The sequence below is a fragment of the Solanum pennellii genome, chromosome 1 (assembly GCF_001406875.1).
Source record: "Solanum pennellii chromosome 1, SPENNV200".
Classification (NCBI taxonomy): domain Eukaryota; kingdom Viridiplantae; phylum Streptophyta; class Magnoliopsida; order Solanales; family Solanaceae; genus Solanum; species Solanum pennellii.
In genome coordinates this window covers 102,666,879-102,687,236 of record NC_028637.1, presented here as the reverse complement: position 1 = coordinate 102,687,236, position 20,358 = coordinate 102,666,879, and the positions used below count along the sequence as shown (strand labels likewise).

Below are 20,358 nucleotides of genomic sequence, written 5' to 3'. Positions count from 1 at the left end.
TATCCATTTCATACCAACTAAAGAAAAACTTAATTATTGAGGTAGAGTTGTATAGAGACATAATGCAACTGAACTAAGTGAAAACTCGTGATACGAAAGCAAAAATCGTGTGGAGAAAAATTTATTCAAGTCAAATAGGATGAATATTGAGCGTAATATGTATATGTGTGTATTTTAAAGCATAAATTAGTTGTATGTGTACATAACTACATATGTGAAGGGATCAGATGTATGTGTGACTACAAATTACGTGGGAGATCAATTGTATGTGAATGTACATATTACACATATGACAATATTTGATAAAAGTAATATCATTCTCTAAGGATCAACAGAAACCCTCATAAATTGAGGCAACGGTGAACGAATAAGATTGGAGCGAAAAAATCACTTTATTGAGTTATATCAAAAATATTATTATTTATTGTTTAATTACTTTTTGAATACACAGTAAAATAATAATAAATATGTACAGTGACAGTATAAATATACCTACACAACCAAGTAACTGATTGAGTAATTATATAAATTGGTTGATATCAATTTTTGATTCAGTAAGAAATGTAAATGATGTGTTGAAGTTTATAAACATAATAAGTATTTATTACATTATACAATTTAAATTCAATTTTAAAAAATCACACCTCAAAACAATAACGAATAGTTACCAAGAAAGCAAAAAGAAAAAACCCGCGAAACAATATAACTTGCAAAAGGACCTCTTTAAAATTAAATCGAGTATTAAAAGCGTAATTTGCACAAAGCAAAATTCGAGGGGAGTTAAAGTGACATATTTATAAAAACGGTGGGTTAGTATTTTAACAATATTAAAAAATTACATTTATAAATAGTATTATCTCCAACGTGGAAGGGGAAGGCGAAAAGTGAAAACAAAAGAAAATAAGGAAAAAAAAAAAGGGTTTTTTATGGGTCTTGGTTTCTTGTAATTCCGACATAGTTTTTCCTTCCGAACCTTAAAATTTTCAAATATTTTTGGATATTTGAATTCAACCGCCAACGAATATCGAAGCAAAAGAAAATAGAGTGCAAGTTTTTCCCAACTGAAGGCTAAATTGCAGAAGAAAAGGTGAGATTCTTGGCCCCAAGTACCTTAAAGTGTTTGGTTCTTCTAGTGATTTATGTTTTCTTTTATTAATGGGTGTTTTATCTTTGTTTTCTTGTTTTAGGTAAATGGGGTTCTGTTGGTTTGTCCAAGACTGTGTCTTTGAACTTCTTGAATCTTGATTCTTGATCCTTTGACAGATTTTGAGTTCGTTAATTTTCTTTTACTTTTGCTAATTGTCTTTTTGATTCTTGGGTTATATGTTGGTTTATCGATGTAGTTATTCTTTTGATGATATGTTGAGGGTTTAAATTAGATTGGTTTATTTCTTTTATGTTCTCTTATAAATCTTGGTTGTGGGTGAATTCTAGGGTTTGGTTTGGTTTTGTTTCCTCTTATTGTTGTTTTTTTTGAGAAGAGATTTAACATTGGAGTGATGCATTATAGTTTTGTGTTTTTGAAGATTACTTGCATCTTTAGTTAACTTCTCTTTATGGAAGACTAGCATAGAAAGAATGTATTGCAAATTCTATTCATTTTAATCAATTTTCTTATTTTGAGGTTTTGTAGATCATTGAAAAGTAAGCGTATATGACACATTAAGACATTGGTGCTTTATGCCCAAGTCAGGGCTCTTGAATTTGTTTTGTGATGGATTTCATTGTGTAGTTTGCAGCTGAAGTGGATGTTGTTCTTTAATCTTTTCTAACTGGGCCGTGTTTATTGCGTTTTCTGTAGGCTGATCAGTTCCGTGCTTGCAGTAGCATTGTGCCAAAATATACAACTTAGCCGATCCTTTCTCATCGTTCTAAGAGTGTCAATTTTCAACTGATAAAGGCTATAGCTCACCTGTATCTGTTTTTAAGGAAAGATGAAACGCCGTCGTGGAAGCAAAAAAGGTAAATCAAAGAAGCTTCGGACAACAGGTACAAGTGAGGGAGCATCTAATAATGGTAGCATGAATTCAGAAACTAGTTCTGGTACTGAAGACATCGACAATGATGGAGTTAACTCTGGCGTTGAGGCTGAGACACCATCCTCTACCGGAACTGCTCAACCGGAGAAACCTGTGATTGTTTATTCTGGTGTGCCAAGGGACAAACCTCCAGGTTTAGCAGTTTATGGACGTATGAAAGTAAAACTCAAAACAAAAAAAACACTAGACACTCAGCTCAATTCTTCAGAAGTAGCTGCTCATAGTGATACTGATAAAAGTAGCCAGCAAGCTGGTCCAGAAAAACAGGTTGTCTCAAATGAGAAAATGGAAGACAGTGCAAACTCATTGCCTGAGGCTAATGTAACTACCCCAGGAATTGTGCTAAAAAAACCTGGAGGCATAAAGATCAAGTCTTCAAAGGGCTTTTCTTCAAGCATGAGCCCTTGTAGTAATGTTGAAATAGTGAAGGAAGAGAAGTCAAAAAAACAAGAGCCTGAGTTACTTCACCGTGATTTGAGATTAAATAAGCAAGAACTAGACACTGCTTTGGAGGTAAGCATGGCAAAGAACCTATTTATCCTGGCATGTTCACAAGATGTACATTTAAACAAACATATTCCGTATGCCATGTGTGGTTTGGTATAGCTGTTGCCTGTTAGTTGGCAGGGAAGCTAAAGTTGAGCACAAGTATAATGGGAAGTTACCCCTCCATACTAACTATTTTAGCCCCTCCAAGATTGGGCGAATATGAGAATTTATGTACCTTTTACTTTCCTTTCACCCTTGCCTTCACTGTAGTGATAGTAAATACTGAAAACATCAATGAACTTCTCTTTTGTTTTCCTCCTCCCCACCTCCCATCTCTTTCATGGACCAAACACAGTTTAAACATAGGTTACCATGCTAAGGGGATTCATAATCTTAAAAGACATCTTCACATTATCGCTTTTATACTGATTTATGTAACTTCTTGTTAATTAGGTTATAAGAAAAATTATGAAAATGGATGCTGCAGAGCCCTTCAATACTCCAGTCGATCCTATTGCTCTTGGAATTCCTGTAAGTAAATGATTTTTTTTCTTATATTTCTTTTATTCCATAATATGTAATGTCATCTAGAGTTGGCTTTGGAGGTTTAAATTCAACAATTAGGAATCCCATGTCCATGTAGGAGGGTTTTGTTAAAGTAACAGAGAACCGTTGAAAATTTATTTGATTGACTAATACTATTGTAAATAGTTTTCATGTAGACTGAAAAAGTCCGTATCTTTTTGGGTCAACATCACTCCAACCTTCATTGAAACAAGTTGCTTGTGGCATTACTGAAGTTCAAAATATTACACCTCTAAATAGCAGGAAACTGGTTTTACCTAGGAATATGAAGAAAACCCTTCTGAAGTGAATAGTGATGCACAGAAGTATGTAGAGATTGTAGTCTTGGTCTTTTGAATATTGTCACAAAATCTCTTGGATGCTTTACCTAGTCCCTTTTCCCCTTCATCTAGTACATTAATAAATTCTTATTCAACTGGTGTGTGGAACAGGATTATTTTGATGTCATAACTACACCTATGGATTTCGGGACAATATGCAGTAATCTGGAAAGTGGTGGCAAATACATGAATTCCGAGGACGTCTATAAGGATGTGCAGTATATATGGGAAAACTGCTACAAGTATAATAATAAAGGTGATTATGTTATGGAGCTCATGAAGCGGGTGAAAAAGAACTTCGCAAAGTACTGGACAGCAGCTGGCTTATATAGTGATCATCTGCAAAGTAAATCTCTCTTGTACCTAATATATTTTCATATCATTATCACTCTGCTGAATTTGCTTATATGTTTTTCTTCTTTTTTCTGCAAGTCTTTCAATTAGACTTTTTTCATCAATGTCGCATATTAACAGATGTACCTTGCTTCAGTCTTAAAATAGTTAATCAGCATTTAATACACGTCTTCTTACCTTATTAGGTGCTGAAAGCAGTCAAATTAAGGAGACTACACCTTCAAGTCATGGAAAGGAAGTTACAAAAAGTGGTTCTTTAACTCACAAACACAACAAAAGGCTTCAAGGGTATGTTGATCTATGTTCTGTTTATGTTTTTTCCTCATTGGCCATCACTTGTTTGCGGGGTCTAGATATGTTTTTATGATATAAATGTGGAAAAATTGGACACTTATTATCAGATAAGAAAAAAAACGTTTCTTTAACCAGAAAAAGAACAAGAGAGTTACCCTAGTGGTAAAGACACCTGCACCTCCACTTCGAACCATAAGGTTGGTGTTCTAGCCACCAACAGAGCTAAGTGGGAAGGACCCTGCTGGGCTCCCGGAGAGGGAGCTTACCATATCAGTTAAGAATTATACAACCAGAAAAAAAGTTTATAGAGATGAAAATCTTTATATGTTAATTCTACATTTTTATTGATAAGGGTTGGAGATGGAAGATGATAAATCACTGATAATTATATCTTTAGTCTAAAACAGAAAATGGACATTTATACTCCTTTTCAAACTAGGCATGTTAATTGCTATATTGTGAAGTGATGAAGTCTCAGGAGATGTCCGCCTTTATGAAGGAACTATGTGCTACAACTACTCTTATTCTGCTGCATTTTACCATCCCTACCAAATGGTATTCCTCTCATAATTGGCTGACTCTTTTTTCTTCCCATAGTTTTAGGCGGATCTTACATATCCAATGAAAGTACTTTCTTTTATTAAAATTTTTTTGGATGGTACATATCTTTTCCCTCTGTTGGGAAAATGCATTCTTCCTGCTGACACAATTAGTAAGCCATTCAGTGGTGGAGAGTCGATACTTATGGAATTGGCTAGGTGAGTGGGGAGTGTTTTTCATAGAAGGACGAAGTCAAGGATTAGGTGAGCTGGCTAAGGGAGTTAAATGGCTGGTTATAAGTGCAAGAGAAAGGGATATCAGGGAAGGGTGATGCTCCATTGGGCATTGGCAGGACAGGACTTGGTGAACTAGATGCACAGAGCATGAGATATCTTGAAGGAGGTTCTCATAAGGAGGTCACTCTTCAGAGAGAAGCACTTCAGAGAGAAGCACTCATGGGAGGTCACTGCTAGGGCGTACGAAATGGGAGAGAACCAGATAATGGAATGAAAAATAAGAGAACTTAGCTTAATATCTGTAGTTAGCCTAGCTTCAATATCCCGATGGACCAGTGTTTTGGACGGCGAGAGGCGACAAAATGCGACTAGGGCCTGCTTCGCCATCAAATACTATATTAATTACTATAGAATTAATTTTTTTTTAAAAAAAATAACAGACAGCACTGTTAAAGCAGTAGCATTCAGCAGCATTTTACAGTGAACAAAGTAAACAGAGGAAAAAAACAGAGCAGTGAAGAAAACACAGGAAAAAAAAGAGCAGTGAAGAGTGAAGACAGCAATCAGTTCAGAACTTCAGATTTCAGAATTTAAGATTCACTTCACAAGAAATTGAACAGAAGAAAAGAAGAAAAGTAGAGGACTGAAGAGAAGAAACGAAGAAAAGAAGAGAAGAAGAAAGAAAAGGGGCCATACCTTTTGCGCGAGTCGCTGAAGGAGAAGAAGAGATCGCGAGGTTGAGGAGAAGAAACATGAGTCACGACTGACTGGAAATATGGAAAAAACCCTAATTTTGACTTATCTTATTAATTCAAGACCTTTTTAAAATTTGTAAATCAGATGGCGCCGCCATTCAGGTCGACCTTACGTTGCCTCACGTCGCCTCTCATCGCCTGATTGATCTCGCCACGCCTCACTGAGAAATGGCGTTGCGTGGTCGCCTCGCCTCGCCATAGCGCCTTTGGTGAATGGCGAGCACCATTAAGAACACTGCAATGGACTCTTTAACCAAGGTTGAGATTCTCTTTTACATAGCTTAGGAGAGTTTGGAGTATTTAATTTTAGAACTAAATAAAGGATCTAAAAATTCTAAAAGCAGTCAAAGAAGTAAATTTTATTTCATAAAAGTTGGAATTTGCTGATAATATATTTGCCTGATAATTTTTAATGCCAAAGATAGCTGATACGGGCAGAGTTACCATTTTATTTGTTGGCCTGGTAAAAATAACAATTAAGAGATACAAATATTTGGTAATGTAAATGATGCAGAATCTTATTTAGTGGTTTTTGACTCATTAGGTCAACCAATTAGGAACTGTATCACACTTCTCTGCCTTACATTCTCTCTGTTTTAAAAAGTACTAAAACCTACTCACCCAGACTTTTCGATATGTTCCGGTATGTGCTATAAACTGGTGAAACTGGAAAAATTACAAAGAGGGTACTCTGGTACCAATTTACTGTTAATACTCACTCGAAGTGTAAATTTTTCCCTTGATTTTATTGGACTTTGTTCAGGCTCAAGAAGCACAAAGAAGGCTGCCTTTGTGCTATATGTGTGATGATACGGCGCAGGCAGGAGCGGGAGGAGATCACTCGGTCCTTGGATGACCAAGGCGAGGCTAGTGATGATTATCCAGATGGCATGAAGCCCGAGGTACTTAAAACCTTTTCCTTTTACCTCTGATTTTATATATTTTTTTGTAAAATGCTTGGAATATTTTATAGTTGAGGGTTTAGATTAGGTAGTCGATTAGAATCTGTAGATAAAGAAGAGAACCTACTGTGGGCTCAAATTGTAACATTCACATTTTAGAACAGAATGCAAGAATACATAATTACAGACAAAGAATCTTCTTAATTGATCCTAAATGATCTTATCTGATCCTAGACTATGCATAATATTTACAAAATTGTTAACACTCCATTCATGGTGGGACATACATATTGTATACTCTTTATTTATTACAATTGTTTTGGATACAGGATTTAAAAGTACTTTGTAATATCTACTCCCTCCATTACAATTTTTAGAAGTTTAAGGTAAAATTATTATTGAATATAAAAATGTGTCATTCTTTTCGGGATTAACTAAAAAAGAAGAGTGTCACATAAATTGGACAGAGGGAGTAATAACCAGTCAGTCGAAATTGACGAAGCTCGTCGAATACGTCCTAATTCAGTATTTTGCCTAACAGTGTCTTTGCGTGCTTTGTTTTTCCCATTAAATACGGGATTTGAAGCCTTATGTAGTGCATCTTCTCTCAAATTAGTGATCAGTTCATCTTTTCCTTTAATTTTTAATTGTTGAAGAAACTGCTTTAACCATATTAGCTCACAAGTAGCTGAGTACATGGCTCAAGACGCTGCATCTGTACCTGACGTGCTCAACTGCTCATCAGATTTACTTTTTGATTTTCTAAGATATAAGATCTCTTGGATTGAAGATACAATATCCGCTAGTTAACCATAAGTCAGTAGGAGAACTTGCACAATCTGCATCAGAATTCCCACCAATATGTGAATTCCCCTGTCCTCATATAACAAACCTTGCTTGGAGAGAGCCCTTGATATTCCTTAGGAATCAGGTTAGTACATTTTAATGACTCTCACAAAGACCTTGAAGGAACTGAGTATCCACTCATCAAATCAGATATTGAGTCGTGTAATTCTGAGATTGTAATAAAGCTTGCTTACAAGTCTCTGATGCTGGTTATGTGTCTATCAAAGGCTCTCTCCACCAATTAACATTAGAATCCATTGGAGTATCAATAGGTTTGTGCTTCTTTGTTGAAATGATTGCTTTCTGGATATCTTGCTGGTTAAGACTTGCTTTGATATACTCCCTTGCATCCCACATTAGTTGATCATTATACTAAAAATAGTTATCCCATGTTAGTCGTCCACTTTACTAAATCAAGAATGCATTAATTAAAATTTTTTTCTATATTAGCCTTGCAATTAATTTTTTTTTGAAAGTGATCACATTTATTTGTAAATTCCCAAGAAGTTTTCAAGGGGTGAATTAGTAAAATTATTTTCTTATTTATGATTTCTTTAGCACTGTGCAAATGAAAAGTGATCAACTAATATGGGATGGAGGGAGTATGTAAGAATGTTGGTTTAAATGGATCTCCGCATTACATATTTGTTTAATGACTTGAGCATAGAGATGTTATTCTGTTTCCAATTTTTTTGTGACCATTCTGATAGTGTTGATACAATTTCCTTTCTAACTGTTGTTTCTCCATTTTCTTTCTGAAAAGGAAACTTCACCTGTAGAAAGTCGAGAGTACACCTCATCAAATGTGGAGAATTCACCAGAGACAGATGTTGACACCATTATGCAAGAAAAAGGAGCAGAGAGAAAGTTGTCTGAAAATCAGGACGCTTTATGTGAGAAGCTAGGGGAAGGGATGAGGAGTGAAATGGGAATCCAAAGTAAAAGAACGGGGGTCACTTCTGAGCATTTGCAGTCAGGTTATACATCTTTAGATGAGCACAAAGCACATGATCAGAAGCAAAATGGGGAGCCAGGTCGAGAATTGCTGAATGACAGTGGAAAAGAAAATCTGCAGCATGGGAATGAAAATGCTCTAACTGGGCTGCAGAGGCCAAAGGTAAGCAATTGAAAGCAAATACTCTGCAATAAGTATTGTTTATACATTCTTCAATACCTTATTATTCGTGAAATTGCATATTCCTACTTGAATGGCAGCCACTAATTTACAGCTATTGAAACAAACTGAAGAAAAACATATGCTAAAATTGAAAATTTGCATGAATGAATTTCTGGAGTAGAAGTCCATGTCAAGTGCATAATACTATCTGAGCTACTGCCACTTGAACCAATCCAGTGAAATCTGAAACATTTTTTTTTTTTTGTTTTTTGGGAGAAAACTGAGCTGGAAATAATGTTTTTCATCAGTCTATTATACCAGGTTTTACAGTAAACAAATTCAGTATCTTTCAACTTCCATTGTGTTGTAACTCTGTTTTGGGTGGTGAAATTTTGAGCAGGAATTGCAAGACAAGTACAAGAAGGCCAAGATGTGGGAGAACTTGCGTTATCTTGAAAATACAACAGCTATGGATTTATCTCGAGTTCTGTTTGCTGATGATCAAAGATCTGTCTGGAATGGACCACATTCACTGGTTAAGCGTGGGGGTTCCACTTCCACCACTCGCAAGAGCTCCATTCGTTCAGCTATTTCCATGCTGATGAAGTAGGTTTTTTATTGACTAATGAATATGTGAATCCAAAGTTCTTTTTTTTCGGTTGTGGAGGTGTACGGTAGGTCGAGTTGTATAATGTATTTTGAGGGTAATAAACTCTCCCATTAGATTGTAAACACAAGAATCAGGACTAGATTGTCTGGCATTTACTATTCAAGAATAATGATACAACCCTCTTCAGTTGAGCGTTTGTAACCTTAATGGCTACTGCAATTATCTTTGTATCAAGGAGACAAATTTGAAATTGCCAAGCCATTTGCAGAACCAAAGGTCATTGATATAACAACTAATATAGCATAACATCGGAAGCAAAGGTAAAATTAACAGGAAATAAGTGCATAAATGAAACCAGCATGTTTGATACATGTACAACCAGATTACATGAACTGTAACAACGAAAGTTGGTGTACAACTACATCCTAGACTAGTAGTGCCTTTTGTTTTCTCTCCAACCTAATACAGCAAAATCAATTTTTTTCTGGAAACAGACAAACAGGCATCTTGATTTGTTAGGGTATGGTGGTATCAACCTTCAAGAAACATCTCACGTGGAGAGTTGAAACTTAATATGACAATATAATCATCAGTTTTACAATCCACAATATGTTTCAATTCCCTACATTAGATGTTCCAGAAGGTTGACCATAACATAACGAATCAAAATATCTAATTGATACCAACTACTTGCATCCACCTCATTGCAAACAATGCTAGTTGTTAATAAGAAGCTGTTCAATTCGCTCGATCAAGAAATACGCTCAGAGAATATCAAACAAGTCTGCTAATAAATACTACTTATTAGCTTTGATTATTCTCGGGAGGCAAATCATATTTGACATGTCCAAGATAAAGACCACAAGCAGGAGCCATCGGGGGTGCTGCAGCAATGGATTTTGCTTCAAGGATGCGTTTTACTGAAATGATGCATCAAAGAGCAATTAGTGGCCAGACTAAAAATCCGCTATTATCTGCTGACAGACATTAAACGTTTTGCATAAGAACATACCATCTGGATCTGTCAGATCACCAGCCCCAACTGACTTAAGGACTCCAACAAGCAGCCTAACCTGCATGAGACTTATTTTTAGGAGTTGAATGTGAAACTTATTTGTATAAAGATTGACAAATCGGATAAGATAATCAGTTAAAAAAGAGAGACAAATTTGATGACATATTATTCCCATGTCTCAAGTCTTTCTGTAATTGTATCAAGATTACTCCACTTCTATTGTTTCAATTCAGAACAAAACATATACCTGCTCAAAAACTAATAACAAACATCAAAAAACAGAACCAGAAGCCAAAAATTTCTGAAACTCATCTCATGCAACACGATTAACTCGGCAAGGAGACCTACTGACGTTATTATTCTGAAACATTTCAAAAATTTCAGAAATCTAGAATAAGAAAGAGTTTCACCTAAAAATAAGATTAATTAATCTGATATTGAAAGTTCTCCTTTCCCATGTCCAATTTCCATACTCTGTTTATCATTGTTGGATTTGGGGTATAATAAGACTAGATAAAGAACTTCTTTTCCCATGTCCAATTTTGACACACTGTATTACTTATTCATTAGTATATTCATAGGTTGGGGTGGGGGGAGGGCAGCAATAAAAAACAGTTAAAAGGAAAGATAATAACAGTTGGAAGAAACAAATACCAACCTGATGGTAAAGAAAAGATCGTGCCCTTGCGGTTACCACGAAGCAACAGTGTCTTCTTCTAAGGCCAAATTCTTGACAAGCCTCACCGTTTGAACCTTCCAACTTTTCTTCATTGGTGTTAAAAGAGATTTGGGAGTGGTTGGTGTCTGAACCCAAGTATACAGTTGGATCCTCCATGACACTACTGCTCTTTAGTCTCTCTGAGATTGACGGAAAAAAAGGAGTTGAAACGACCTCAATAACATTAAGTTCATCCAGAGTTCTGATGGGTGAGTTGGCCTGTTAATGTTTGAAGTGTTAAGAGACAAACCTTAAATTTTAAGTTCATCCAATTTTCTATATAGGAAAATAGCAAGAGGGGAAATGAAGTAAAGTAATGAGATGTAAAATCTCAACCAATGGCAATAAAGAGTCGTGAAGTTGCTTCCTTTAACCTAGAGCATAAGTGAAACTTTCCTACATATCCAATAAAACTATACCACATCCTCATCTTAACTTATGTCAGCACTTGGTTTTCACGCAATAGTAATGAATAGTTCAACAGGCTAGTTTTCCAGTATACCTCCTCTACTCCAAATTCTTTTGATGATAAAAAAAATAAAAAGATGGAGAAGAAGAGGCATACTGGCAAGCTAGCTTGTTGAATTATTCATTACTCCAATTTCATTGTAAAACGTTTAAGTTTTTTTTTTCATAACCTAGAAATCCCTGAGGGAAAAAGTCAAGATTAACTGTGAACAGATTGAAAGTAGAGAAGAAATATAGTGTATCAGTTAGAGATTATTTTTTTTTTGAAAATCATAATTAGATTTTTATTGTGTGTCCAAAGGATAGGAAACCTGACAAGCAGCTGCTCTGAAAGAACTGAAATCATGACGTCCAATAAGAATGTTGCATGCTTTCTGGAAAATACACAAACAAGATCGTTATATGGGATAATAATACTAAGCTTAAACATATATGTGCAGCTAGTCAACCTGCATGGCAAGAAGATCCAGATTCTCAGGCACATGCCAAGCCCGGTCCCTCTCAAAGCTAGATACTGGCTCCGGTCCAGATAACAATCGGTAGAAGTACCTAAAAAGAAGATTCCCAATGACCAGCACTCGGTCATTGATCTCATAAGCATGTGTCACACGGAAAGACGGGAAAACCTAAATTTAGCATATACTAGTTCATATATGAATTAAATATCGAGTGTGTCAACCCCTTATCCAAATAAACAGTTACTTTAAATATAACCACTGCTATCCTGTTAAACATCGACTCTCAGAATGGATTAGAGAACAATCAGGAGCAGTGACATACACGTAAATAACACCGTCCTAGCCGGACAGAAGCCTATTCCCAGCAGCTAACCTTTCCCATAGACATTGAAAAAATCAATTTTGAGAGATGGCATGTTACTTGGATCACATATGCATGTACATATTTAGTATTATTCTACGTGATCAAGAAGATATTGATGCCTACGTGCGTTCTTGAGCTTTATATCTGGCATGAAAATCGGCTGGAACACACCGAACGTCAATAACCATTATATCACCCGCGTTCTTCTGCAATCAAACAATAATGAATAGAAATGGTCAGTACCTCCGCATATAGAAAATTAAATATCAGCTTGATAAGCATTATGTTATTTATGTCATTTTGCCTAAATTTCATTCTTAATGTAACTTAACAAACTTAAATACCAGCTTCAAATTTCATTCTTAATGTGATTTAACAAATTAAAAATACCAGCTTGATTGGTATTGGGTTTTATTGCAGGAAACATGAGGGGAATATAAAAGGAGAGAGAAATGACATGTTTACTTTTGTTAAAGAATCAATGATTACTTCTAGAGTTCTAGTTGTTTGGTACCAATGTTATCCTGTTAAACTGTCAACAGTTACACCTGTACATTTTAATCATGTTATCCTTGGAGAATTCTCAAAATGATGAGATTACTAGAACACTTTAAATTCTCTGCAAGACTCATTCTAAGAAAATAACGGAACTTAAGGATTGGAACTTTGATGAGCCTCAGTATGCACATAAAAAGATGAAAAAATTCCAAATAAAAAGAAACAGAAAGATACTTCCTTAGCAAATATCATGGGTAGATGGAAGATCAGCAAAGTTTAGAATCAAGACTTTGGAGGATTGTACAAAATTAAATATCATGAATCAGAACTTGTTAGACAACTAAACCTGTAAAAAGTGGTTCACAGCTCTTTTTACCACCAGAGGTCCATGAGGAGGTAACTGCACGAGAAAAATACATGTGGTAAGGATTTAGCGAAGTGACATAATAGGTTAAGAGGTAGAAACAACTTTAAAAGACAATTATTTAGTATTGGAAGAAGTAGGCATGAATGGAATGGAAAAATTATAGGGGATTCACATACTGAAAATTAAAGAAAATTGCAAGGAATAGATGAAAATTGGTCACTCAATCATGAGTATAGAATATAATGAGAAGGAAATAACTCAACCTAACAGAAGCAGGATGATAACAAATTTCTCTGCATTACTCAAAAGATTGAAAATGCTTGTGTAGTGCAGATATTGTGAAACATCCATAACAGACAGAAAAGTACCACATCACCAGGTTTCCTTTTGCTTATCCTTTCAACATCTACATGGCAAACATTTGATAAAGCATGTACTCCAGCATCCTAAGATAAACCAAAGTGAGCTGTAAGTGTGTTAATAATATTGAACATTTTAGTAACTTCTAAAGAGCTAAAAAGAAGACATAGATAACCAGCTTTCGCATGATATAGACCCACAAAAACGGAAAGAAAACAACTAGTAGAAAGATGTTCTTTGAAAGTGACAATCATTTTTCCATTTTGAAGTCACACATTCCCGCAGTGCATAATCCCGGAGTGTTAGGGTCACTGTTTGAAACTCGATGGATAATTGGCCCGCCCCTCTACCCTCTACTCGATGCACTATACCAATTGGAGCAAAGATGATTTCCACCTCAATTATAGCAAACTAGCAGTTACCATATCCTATTTTGTCTACTTCCAAAATTCATCTTTTAGGCAAACAACAACATACCCAATGTAATCCCACAAAGTGGGGTTTGGGTTTCCCCTTCTTTTCCAAAAATCATTTTTCAGACCTTTGTTTATTACGCTCTTTTATAGGTTTCCCCTTCTTTTCCTTGATATTAATGTTTTCACCCTGACAATGAGAGGAACTGAATCTAGAAGGAGGGAGGGGAAGAGAATAGATGAAATGTGTAAGAACCTGCTTCGGTGTACCTAGTCCTCAAACGGCAAAAGGTAAATGGTACATAATGTTGTTAGAAATATAGAGGAAGTGTTAAAATCATATTTATTGATCTTCCATATTAAGTAGATTCTTTTTCTTTTTCTTAGTATAATCTCTTCTTTTTCTAATTTGATAAGGACTTCCATATTAAGTACATTTAAACTCATTAAAGGTTGAATTTTGAAGATAAATCATAAATAAATCTGAGCTCCAGAGAATTCACATAACGTTTCTGAAGCTAGACATGAAACAGGTTAGACAATTGAATTAACTCACTCGTTTTAAGCATAGCTCATTACAACTAGAAAGTAACACTTACAGTTCGACTCGAGCAAAATACTGATACTGGCTGTCCAACAAACTTCTGGAAGGCTTCCTGCAAAATCAAAAAGAAAGAAAAAAATGTAATTTGTCATCGCCATTTTTACACCAAACACTGAACTAAGTACACCTTTGTGTAGCAGGTAGCTGATCAATCAACAGTTAAGAAAACCTTTTTCTCCAACAACCAAAAGTATCACTCATTGACATATAAATGATAAATATACCTGAAGAACACCGACTACAGTTCTGCAATTAGGTTGTTGCTGAGCACCGGCGAAGCGAGTTCCTATGTACTCAATTGCTATCAGGTACCGCTGTAGTCTAGGATTAGGATTCATTGTTCTAATAACTGACTCTTTCTGCTCTTCTCCTTCAACAACGTCGTTGCCGCCGTCGTCGTTTACCTTGGGCAATTTCGACGGCCGTTGGGGAGATTCCGGCCGTTGATCGAGCGAGTGTTTATTAGTCTCCGAGATCAACGGCTGTAATTGATCGTTTGACATTGCAGAGTAGTAGAGCTGTGTAGTTCTGAGCGTTAAAAATGCAACGAGGGTTTAAGGGAATTATGGCTGTGTACTTCTCCTTTTTTAAAAAAAAAAAAATTAAATATTTTGAGGGAAAAAATCAAATTAATATATTAACTTTTATCAAATTTGTTCTGATTGGTTCGATTCGATGTCTATGCAATATCAATTTTGATAATGATCTTTAAACCAATATTCAATTTTTTATCGATTTAATTGAATCAAATTTTCATTTCATATCATCAACATACACATACTTTATCATGACTCACATTTTCACATTCAATTACTTTTTCTAGGAATTTTTCTGCCTCTTAAAATTAACATAAAATTTACACACACTTTACTTTCTTCAAACTCACTTATTAAATTACATTGAATATATATTATTGTTATAAATAAACGTAATCCATAGTTTGAAAAACAAAATATCCTATACCATAATAGTAATAAATAATGAGAAGATTTTATGTTAGGGGGTGAGGGTGAAAAGATGATAGAACTAATCCAAACAAAATTAGCTAATCCCACTAGAAGGAAACTATAATCAACCAAAATCAATTAATCAGATGCTTATGGAGATTGATTATTGATAATGAAACTGATTTACTACAAAAAAAAATATATTATGCAGTTTTTTTTTTACTCATATGGCTCTTAGTATTTACGTACTTATTATTTTAAAAAAATAGATCATTTAATAACCACGGAGATTCATAAATCTATTTACACTGCTTATACATTAATTGGTACCTTTTTTTATTTAGGAAAATTATATATAAATATGGTAATTTTAATATATTTTTGACTAAAAATATTTATGACGAAGTAAGGATCTAAGAAAATCAATTAATGGGATACTAAATTAAAGTTTTACATGTTCTTTCCTTTTAAAACTAATAGAATTAATTGATTTATTTAAACAAACCCCTTTTCTCCCTATTTGTATTATAAAAAGAAGTCACGTATTTATTTTTTTTGCTTGGTAAGTTGAAGTCATACTTTTGAGAAAACAAACTCAAAAAGGTACTTGTTTCTCTTCCAATAATAGTTAATTTATATGATTTGCTTTTCATGGTTATATTATTGTTCTTGTTTTCGAAGTTTTGTTCCTATATCAAAAGTTTTTTCGTAGGAATTGGTAGTTTTAAATTTTGAATTTGCCTTTTGAAACAATACGTTATATTTTTTTTTGTTTAATTTATTGTAGATCAAGAAGATGGGTCGTGCGAAATTGAAGATGGAATTAATAAGCAAGGAGAAATCAAGGAATGCAACGTTTAAGAAAAGGAAAGAAGGTTTATTGAAAAAGTTGTATGAATTCACTACACTTTGCAATGTGAATGGGCTTATGATAATGTATGGACCAAAACAAGGGAATGGATCAGAGTGTAGGGCTGAGATTTGGACAAATAGTAGTGGAACTAGTAGTAGTACAAATAGTAAAAGCTTACAAGAACAAGAAGAGATTGATAATTTAATCGACGAGTATAAAAAGGAGAATAGTTTGCAATCTGGTAGTAGTAAAACCTTTGGATTGTCTGATTATTTCGTTGATCGAAACAAGAGGGTTGAGGAAGAGTATATCAAGTTGAGAAAGATGAATATGGAGAAAAAATATCCATGTTGGCTAGAGTTTATGGATCAGTTATCTGAGTTTAAGTTGAGGGATTTTTTAACTTTGTTGGATGACAAAGTTGAAAATGTCAAGAATAGGATTCATTTGCTTAAAGGGAATTTTAGTGGTTTGATGGGAGGAGAAATGATTGATTTGGGAGGAAACCAATGGAGTCATTACAATGACAATGTTATGGTCCAAGGAGGGGGGATGGAATATGGAGATTATAATCAATTGCAAGCTCCAATATATCATCAAGAAATGAGGATGTTGATGATGAATGAGAATGATTGGCAGTATAATAATGGTGCATCGTCGTCGTCCTCCGCGGGGAATGGGAGCAATAATATGATGTGTGCATTGATGAAATATGAAACTATGATGCCAAGTAATAATAATCACTTGGCATACTCACCCTATGTAGCTCCAACAATTCTGCAGCCAACTCCATGCCTGATGATGCCCCCCCAAATGCAACAGCATTCTTGGAGAGAGAACGACAGAGATGACAAAGCTAAATTTTCACCTTATATGAGCAAGTAATTTTGTTGGTTTCTTTATGAATTTGATCACTTTAAAAGTCGAGAATGGAGCCATTTCTTTTTATATATAGGATAATAGTATTTGTTTTAGTGTTTTGGAGTAGGGAGTATGTTTTCATTTCATATTTAGTGATGTCAGATCATCAAGAAATCCGTCCATCTTTAATGGAAAATCAAGTTTGACTTGTTCTTCTTTCATTAGCATTTGCTGCTGAAGTTGCGGCTCAAGTGCCAGAAATTGCTTGTTAATAATAACTTCAATCCTCCAATTATTATTATTATGAGCTAATAATTTCTTCATATCTGTATGTACAATTTTTAATGACTAACCTAATTTGCTTTTATCAAGCAATGTATTGGGAGAAAACCTTTAACAATTTGATTCTTGGTTTTGCTGGAAACGTAACTTCATCAAACAACCTCCAAACACACATTTCGATAAAATTGGTTGCAAAATTTCTAAAGTCCCTTGTATGGACCTCAATAGCAGTCAAAGTAATATAGTGACAAACTAGAATATGATAATACTAGAACGACATCAAAATAAAGTAGAGCTAGACAGGGAGATGGGGGGCAACTTTTTCTTTAACATTATCAATACTGCAATAATCTAAAACAATAGTAGAGATCTTTTGAAAGTAAACAAACATTGCAAAGTCAAAAGAAAAGAAACAGAACCCTTTAAAGATGAAGCAAAACTAATAGAGACTAGTAAGTAAATGCCATCCCAAAACCCGGGCAGCGGGACGAGTGTATGCCTATAAAGCTAATTAAACACAAGAAGAAGAAACAAGGACCCCTTTTGAAGCTTCAGGTCTACCTAGTCATAAAATGCCTCTTGGAGGCAACCTATGATTCAGACACTACTTTTGAATGGCCTTGAATTAATCGATAGGTTTTTGGTGAGAGAAACCAGAGGTGCTGTTGGATCAGCAGAGTTGGTCTTCAGCTCCTCCTCAAGTACCTTGTCTCCTCCTTTGAATTGCTTCTGCACCACAGGGAACACATGAATTTATACAAAGTGTTACAAACATACACAAGTGTCCACAGTTTAAAGAGAAACGTGAGGTATCTTATAGCTAAAATGCAGAGCGGCACTACTTGTTGAAGGTTATATAAATGCACAAGGAGTAGGAACTCACAAGAGAATCAGCTTTCTCGTATGCATCAGCTCGAATAACTGGTTTTGAACTCCTTTTAGCCTTGAGCACTTTCTCACGCTTCTCATAGAAATTGAAATCATCCAATATAGATGTCTTCTCTGAGTAATTCTTAAGTATGTTAAGCATTTCCAAACCTTCCTTCAATCCAATCTGGAATGACAGAATACTCGTTAGATCTCTAATTTTAAAATTAAGAATTGACACATGCAGACTGAACTAAAAATTGAACATCTGGTGAAGCAAAAACTGAAATATACCTCCTGGGTATCTCTGCTATAGGTTACAGGTCTATTATCATTGTTTTCAAGGATGATGTGCCTAAACTGTGTATTTGGTACATCTTTAACTATGTGCCACTTCAGTGGGAAGAACCCGCTCCACTTGTCAAGCTGCCAAAAGTCCATGTTTCTGTTGAAGTCAACCTGCCCAACCATCTCAGCTACACCTAAAAACTGTCCACTTCCATTTACCTAAAAATTCAAGAGAAAAACACTCATATCTTTAAACTGACCATCCACTCAAAGACATGTCCATGCACACAAATGGAAAAAAATCACGTTCAGATGTAATTAATTCTCATCAAATAGAAAAAAACAGAAACATGATAACTTACAGAAAAGAATAGGAACACTGGACAGCTTGAACCAGTTCCACTTGCTTTAGCCGCAGATTCAACAAAGGCAGTGTCCAATTTCTTGTTTCCGTTTGGAGTACTTGACCACACATCATATTTGACACACTTGTGGATATCATCTTCACTGTATGACTTGATAATGTAAAATTTTGCATTGTCATACTGAGTCTTAAAATCCTCTTTGTTATACTTCTCCCTCTGAACAGTTGGCACAAGCTGATCCTCCTCAGCAGATGGTTTTGAAGGGACGCTTCTACCGTTGGCACGAGGACCACGAGGTAACTCATTAGTTGCCTCAAACACACCATTTCTGGTGAAATTTCCCCGTGGTTTAGCTCTGTAGTTTCCATTCCACATTCTACTGTTTGTTTGACAGTTGATGGGATCATAAGGCATGAAAAAACCTTGATTTTGACTGGTGTATGATGGGTAGTCTCCAACCAGATGAAACCCCTTCATCAGGCCTCCGGACTGGACATCGGACTGAAACTGCAAAGACAGGGGTATAAAACTTGTCAAAAGAAAACAAGAGGAAAACATATACTTTCAAACACAAGAAAAAACAATAGAAAATAAAAACTTAAAGAGACATTTTCCCTCTGAAAGGAATGAAAGAGACATTTCAGCATAGATTTTCCCATTCAACATTAGCAAAGAAAGCCATCATATAGTTATATAGTTAATCAGAGGAAATTTAAACAGACCTTGTTCACTGGATTAAAAGGCTGAGCTTGATGGAAAGACTTTGGCGGATTTGACATGGCAGTAGCTGGTCGACTCTTTGGGTTAAAGAGTACGGTCGAGTTTTTGCTTGAGAAAGAACTATTTGTTTTTGTGGAATTAAAACCATTCGACTTGACTGAACCATTTCGTCCAAAAGTTGATTTAACGTTCCCGGGTTTTGGAGCAGCACTATTGGTGATATCAGCACAGTATGGCGAGCCCCATGTATAACATGGCATGGAATCTGAACCATATGAGACAGGTTGCTGAAGATATCCGGACGAAGGATAGGGCTGCTTCCCATCGCCTCCCACAAATCCAGCACTGTAAGGATTATAGCCAGGCATATAGTAGAGAAGGGAACCATTGTCTGATTGAACACCCTGACAATCACCAGATTGTGTTTAAGCTTATATAAGACAACAAAGCAAATTAAGATGACACAACCCTTATTGAAGTAAAACCTACCGCATTAAAGTAAGCCTGCTCATCTAACTGATTATAAGTCCCATTATATCCTGCAAAAAAGCAAATTCAAATTACACTATCATCCAACGGGTTATTATATTTAATTGCAAAAGGCAAACACATACAAGTCCACAGATCAAACTTCAATGGAGAGGAGAAAAGACCTGAAGATATAATAAAATAGTTAAGCATCCTAAACTATATCAAACCACACCTCTACTGTCCCGGATTGCATTCTTTCTACCAGTAATGGCTCCATATATTTCTGCCGAACCCTCCTAGTAGCATTGAGAACTACCTAATTCACTACCCAGTAAAAAGAGCTCAAAAGCCC

The 20,358-nt window shown here is 35.3% G+C and overlaps 4 protein-coding genes across 9 annotated transcripts in view; 2 read left to right on the top strand and 2 right to left on the bottom strand.

Annotated features, from left to right (window-relative positions):
• Positions 1–866: 866 nt before the first annotated feature.
• Positions 867–9,245, top strand: LOC107008013 (bromodomain-containing factor 1). Of its 2 annotated transcripts, XM_015206900.2 has the most exons (9): positions 867–1,087; positions 1,188–1,270; positions 1,802–2,552; positions 2,982–3,059; positions 3,545–3,779; positions 3,973–4,075; positions 6,376–6,514; positions 8,124–8,477; positions 8,878–9,087. In XM_015206900.2, exons 3-9 carry the CDS (start codon positions 1,935–1,937, stop codon positions 9,085–9,087), a joined length of 1,737 nt encoding a protein of 578 aa, XP_015062386.1. In that variant the 5' UTR covers positions 867–1,087; positions 1,188–1,270; positions 1,802–1,934. The 2 variants fall into 2 exon arrangements, with proteins under 2 accessions (XP_015062386.1, XP_015062385.1); XM_015206899.2 differs by lacking the exon at positions 1,188–1,270 and having other exon boundaries at positions 8,878–9,245.
• A 163-nt stretch (positions 9,246–9,408) lies between these two features.
• LOC107008014 (tRNA pseudouridine synthase A) lies at positions 9,409–14,930 on the bottom strand. Its single transcript, XM_015206901.2, has 10 exons — positions 14,577–14,930; positions 14,348–14,404; positions 13,344–13,421; positions 12,955–13,008; positions 12,234–12,316; positions 11,738–11,837; positions 11,600–11,662; positions 10,761–11,039; positions 10,100–10,160; positions 9,409–10,007 (listed from the first exon to the last, which is right to left on the bottom strand). Exons 1-10 carry the CDS (start codon positions 14,853–14,855, stop codon positions 9,892–9,894), a joined length of 1,170 nt encoding a protein of 389 aa, XP_015062387.1. The 5' UTR covers positions 14,856–14,930; the 3' UTR covers positions 9,409–9,891.
• A 1,165-nt stretch (positions 14,931–16,095) lies between these two features.
• Positions 16,096–17,037, top strand: LOC107031774 (floral homeotic protein AGAMOUS-like). The gene has a single exon (XM_027913940.1). It carries the CDS (start codon positions 16,096–16,098, stop codon positions 17,035–17,037), a length of 942 nt encoding a protein of 313 aa, XP_027769741.1.
• A 566-nt stretch (positions 17,038–17,603) lies between these two features.
• Positions 17,604–20,358, bottom strand: part of LOC107001838 (YTH domain-containing protein ECT1) — a 6,621-nt gene continuing 3,866 nt past the window's right edge. For all 5 annotated transcript variants that reach the window (XM_015199801.2, XM_015199819.2, XM_027918060.1 and 2 more), the window contains exons 5-10: positions 20,025–20,074; positions 19,538–19,939; positions 18,813–19,322; positions 18,457–18,669; positions 18,179–18,349; positions 17,604–18,024 (exon numbers count right to left, since the gene is read on the bottom strand). In XM_015199801.2, coding sequence (XP_015055287.1) covers positions 17,893–18,024; positions 18,179–18,349; positions 18,457–18,669; positions 18,813–19,322; positions 19,538–19,939; positions 20,025–20,074 — 1,478 coding nt within the window. In that variant the 3' untranslated portion in view covers positions 17,604–17,892. The remainder of the gene's footprint in view (positions 18,025–18,178; positions 18,350–18,456; positions 18,670–18,812; positions 19,323–19,537; positions 19,940–20,024; positions 20,075–20,358) is intronic.

Coding starts and splice junctions, on each gene's coding strand:
- LOC107008013 (XM_015206899.2), top strand. CDS start 1,935: ATGAAACGCCGTCGTGGAAGCAAAAAAGGTAAATCAAAGAAGCTTCGG. Junction 4,076..6,375: donor CACAACAAAAGGCTTCAAGG/GTATGTTGATCT, acceptor GACTTTGTTCAG/GCTCAAGAAGCACAAAGAAG. Junction 8,478..8,877: donor CTGGGCTGCAGAGGCCAAAG/GTAAGCAATTGA, acceptor AATTTTGAGCAG/GAATTGCAAGACAAGTACAA.
- LOC107008014 (XM_015206901.2), bottom strand. CDS start 14,855: ATGTCAAACGATCAATTACAGCCGTTGATCTCGGAGACTAATAAACAC. Junction 11,663..11,737: donor TGGATCTTCTTGCCATGCAG/GTTGACTAGCTG, acceptor TGTATTTTCCAG/AAAGCATGCAACATTCTTAT. Junction 10,161..10,760: donor GATCTTTTCTTTACCATCAG/GTTGGTATTTGT, acceptor AGTCTCATGCAG/GTTAGGCTGCTTGTTGGAGT.
- LOC107031774 (XM_027913940.1), top strand. CDS start 16,096: ATGGGTCGTGCGAAATTGAAGATGGAATTAATAAGCAAGGAGAAATCA.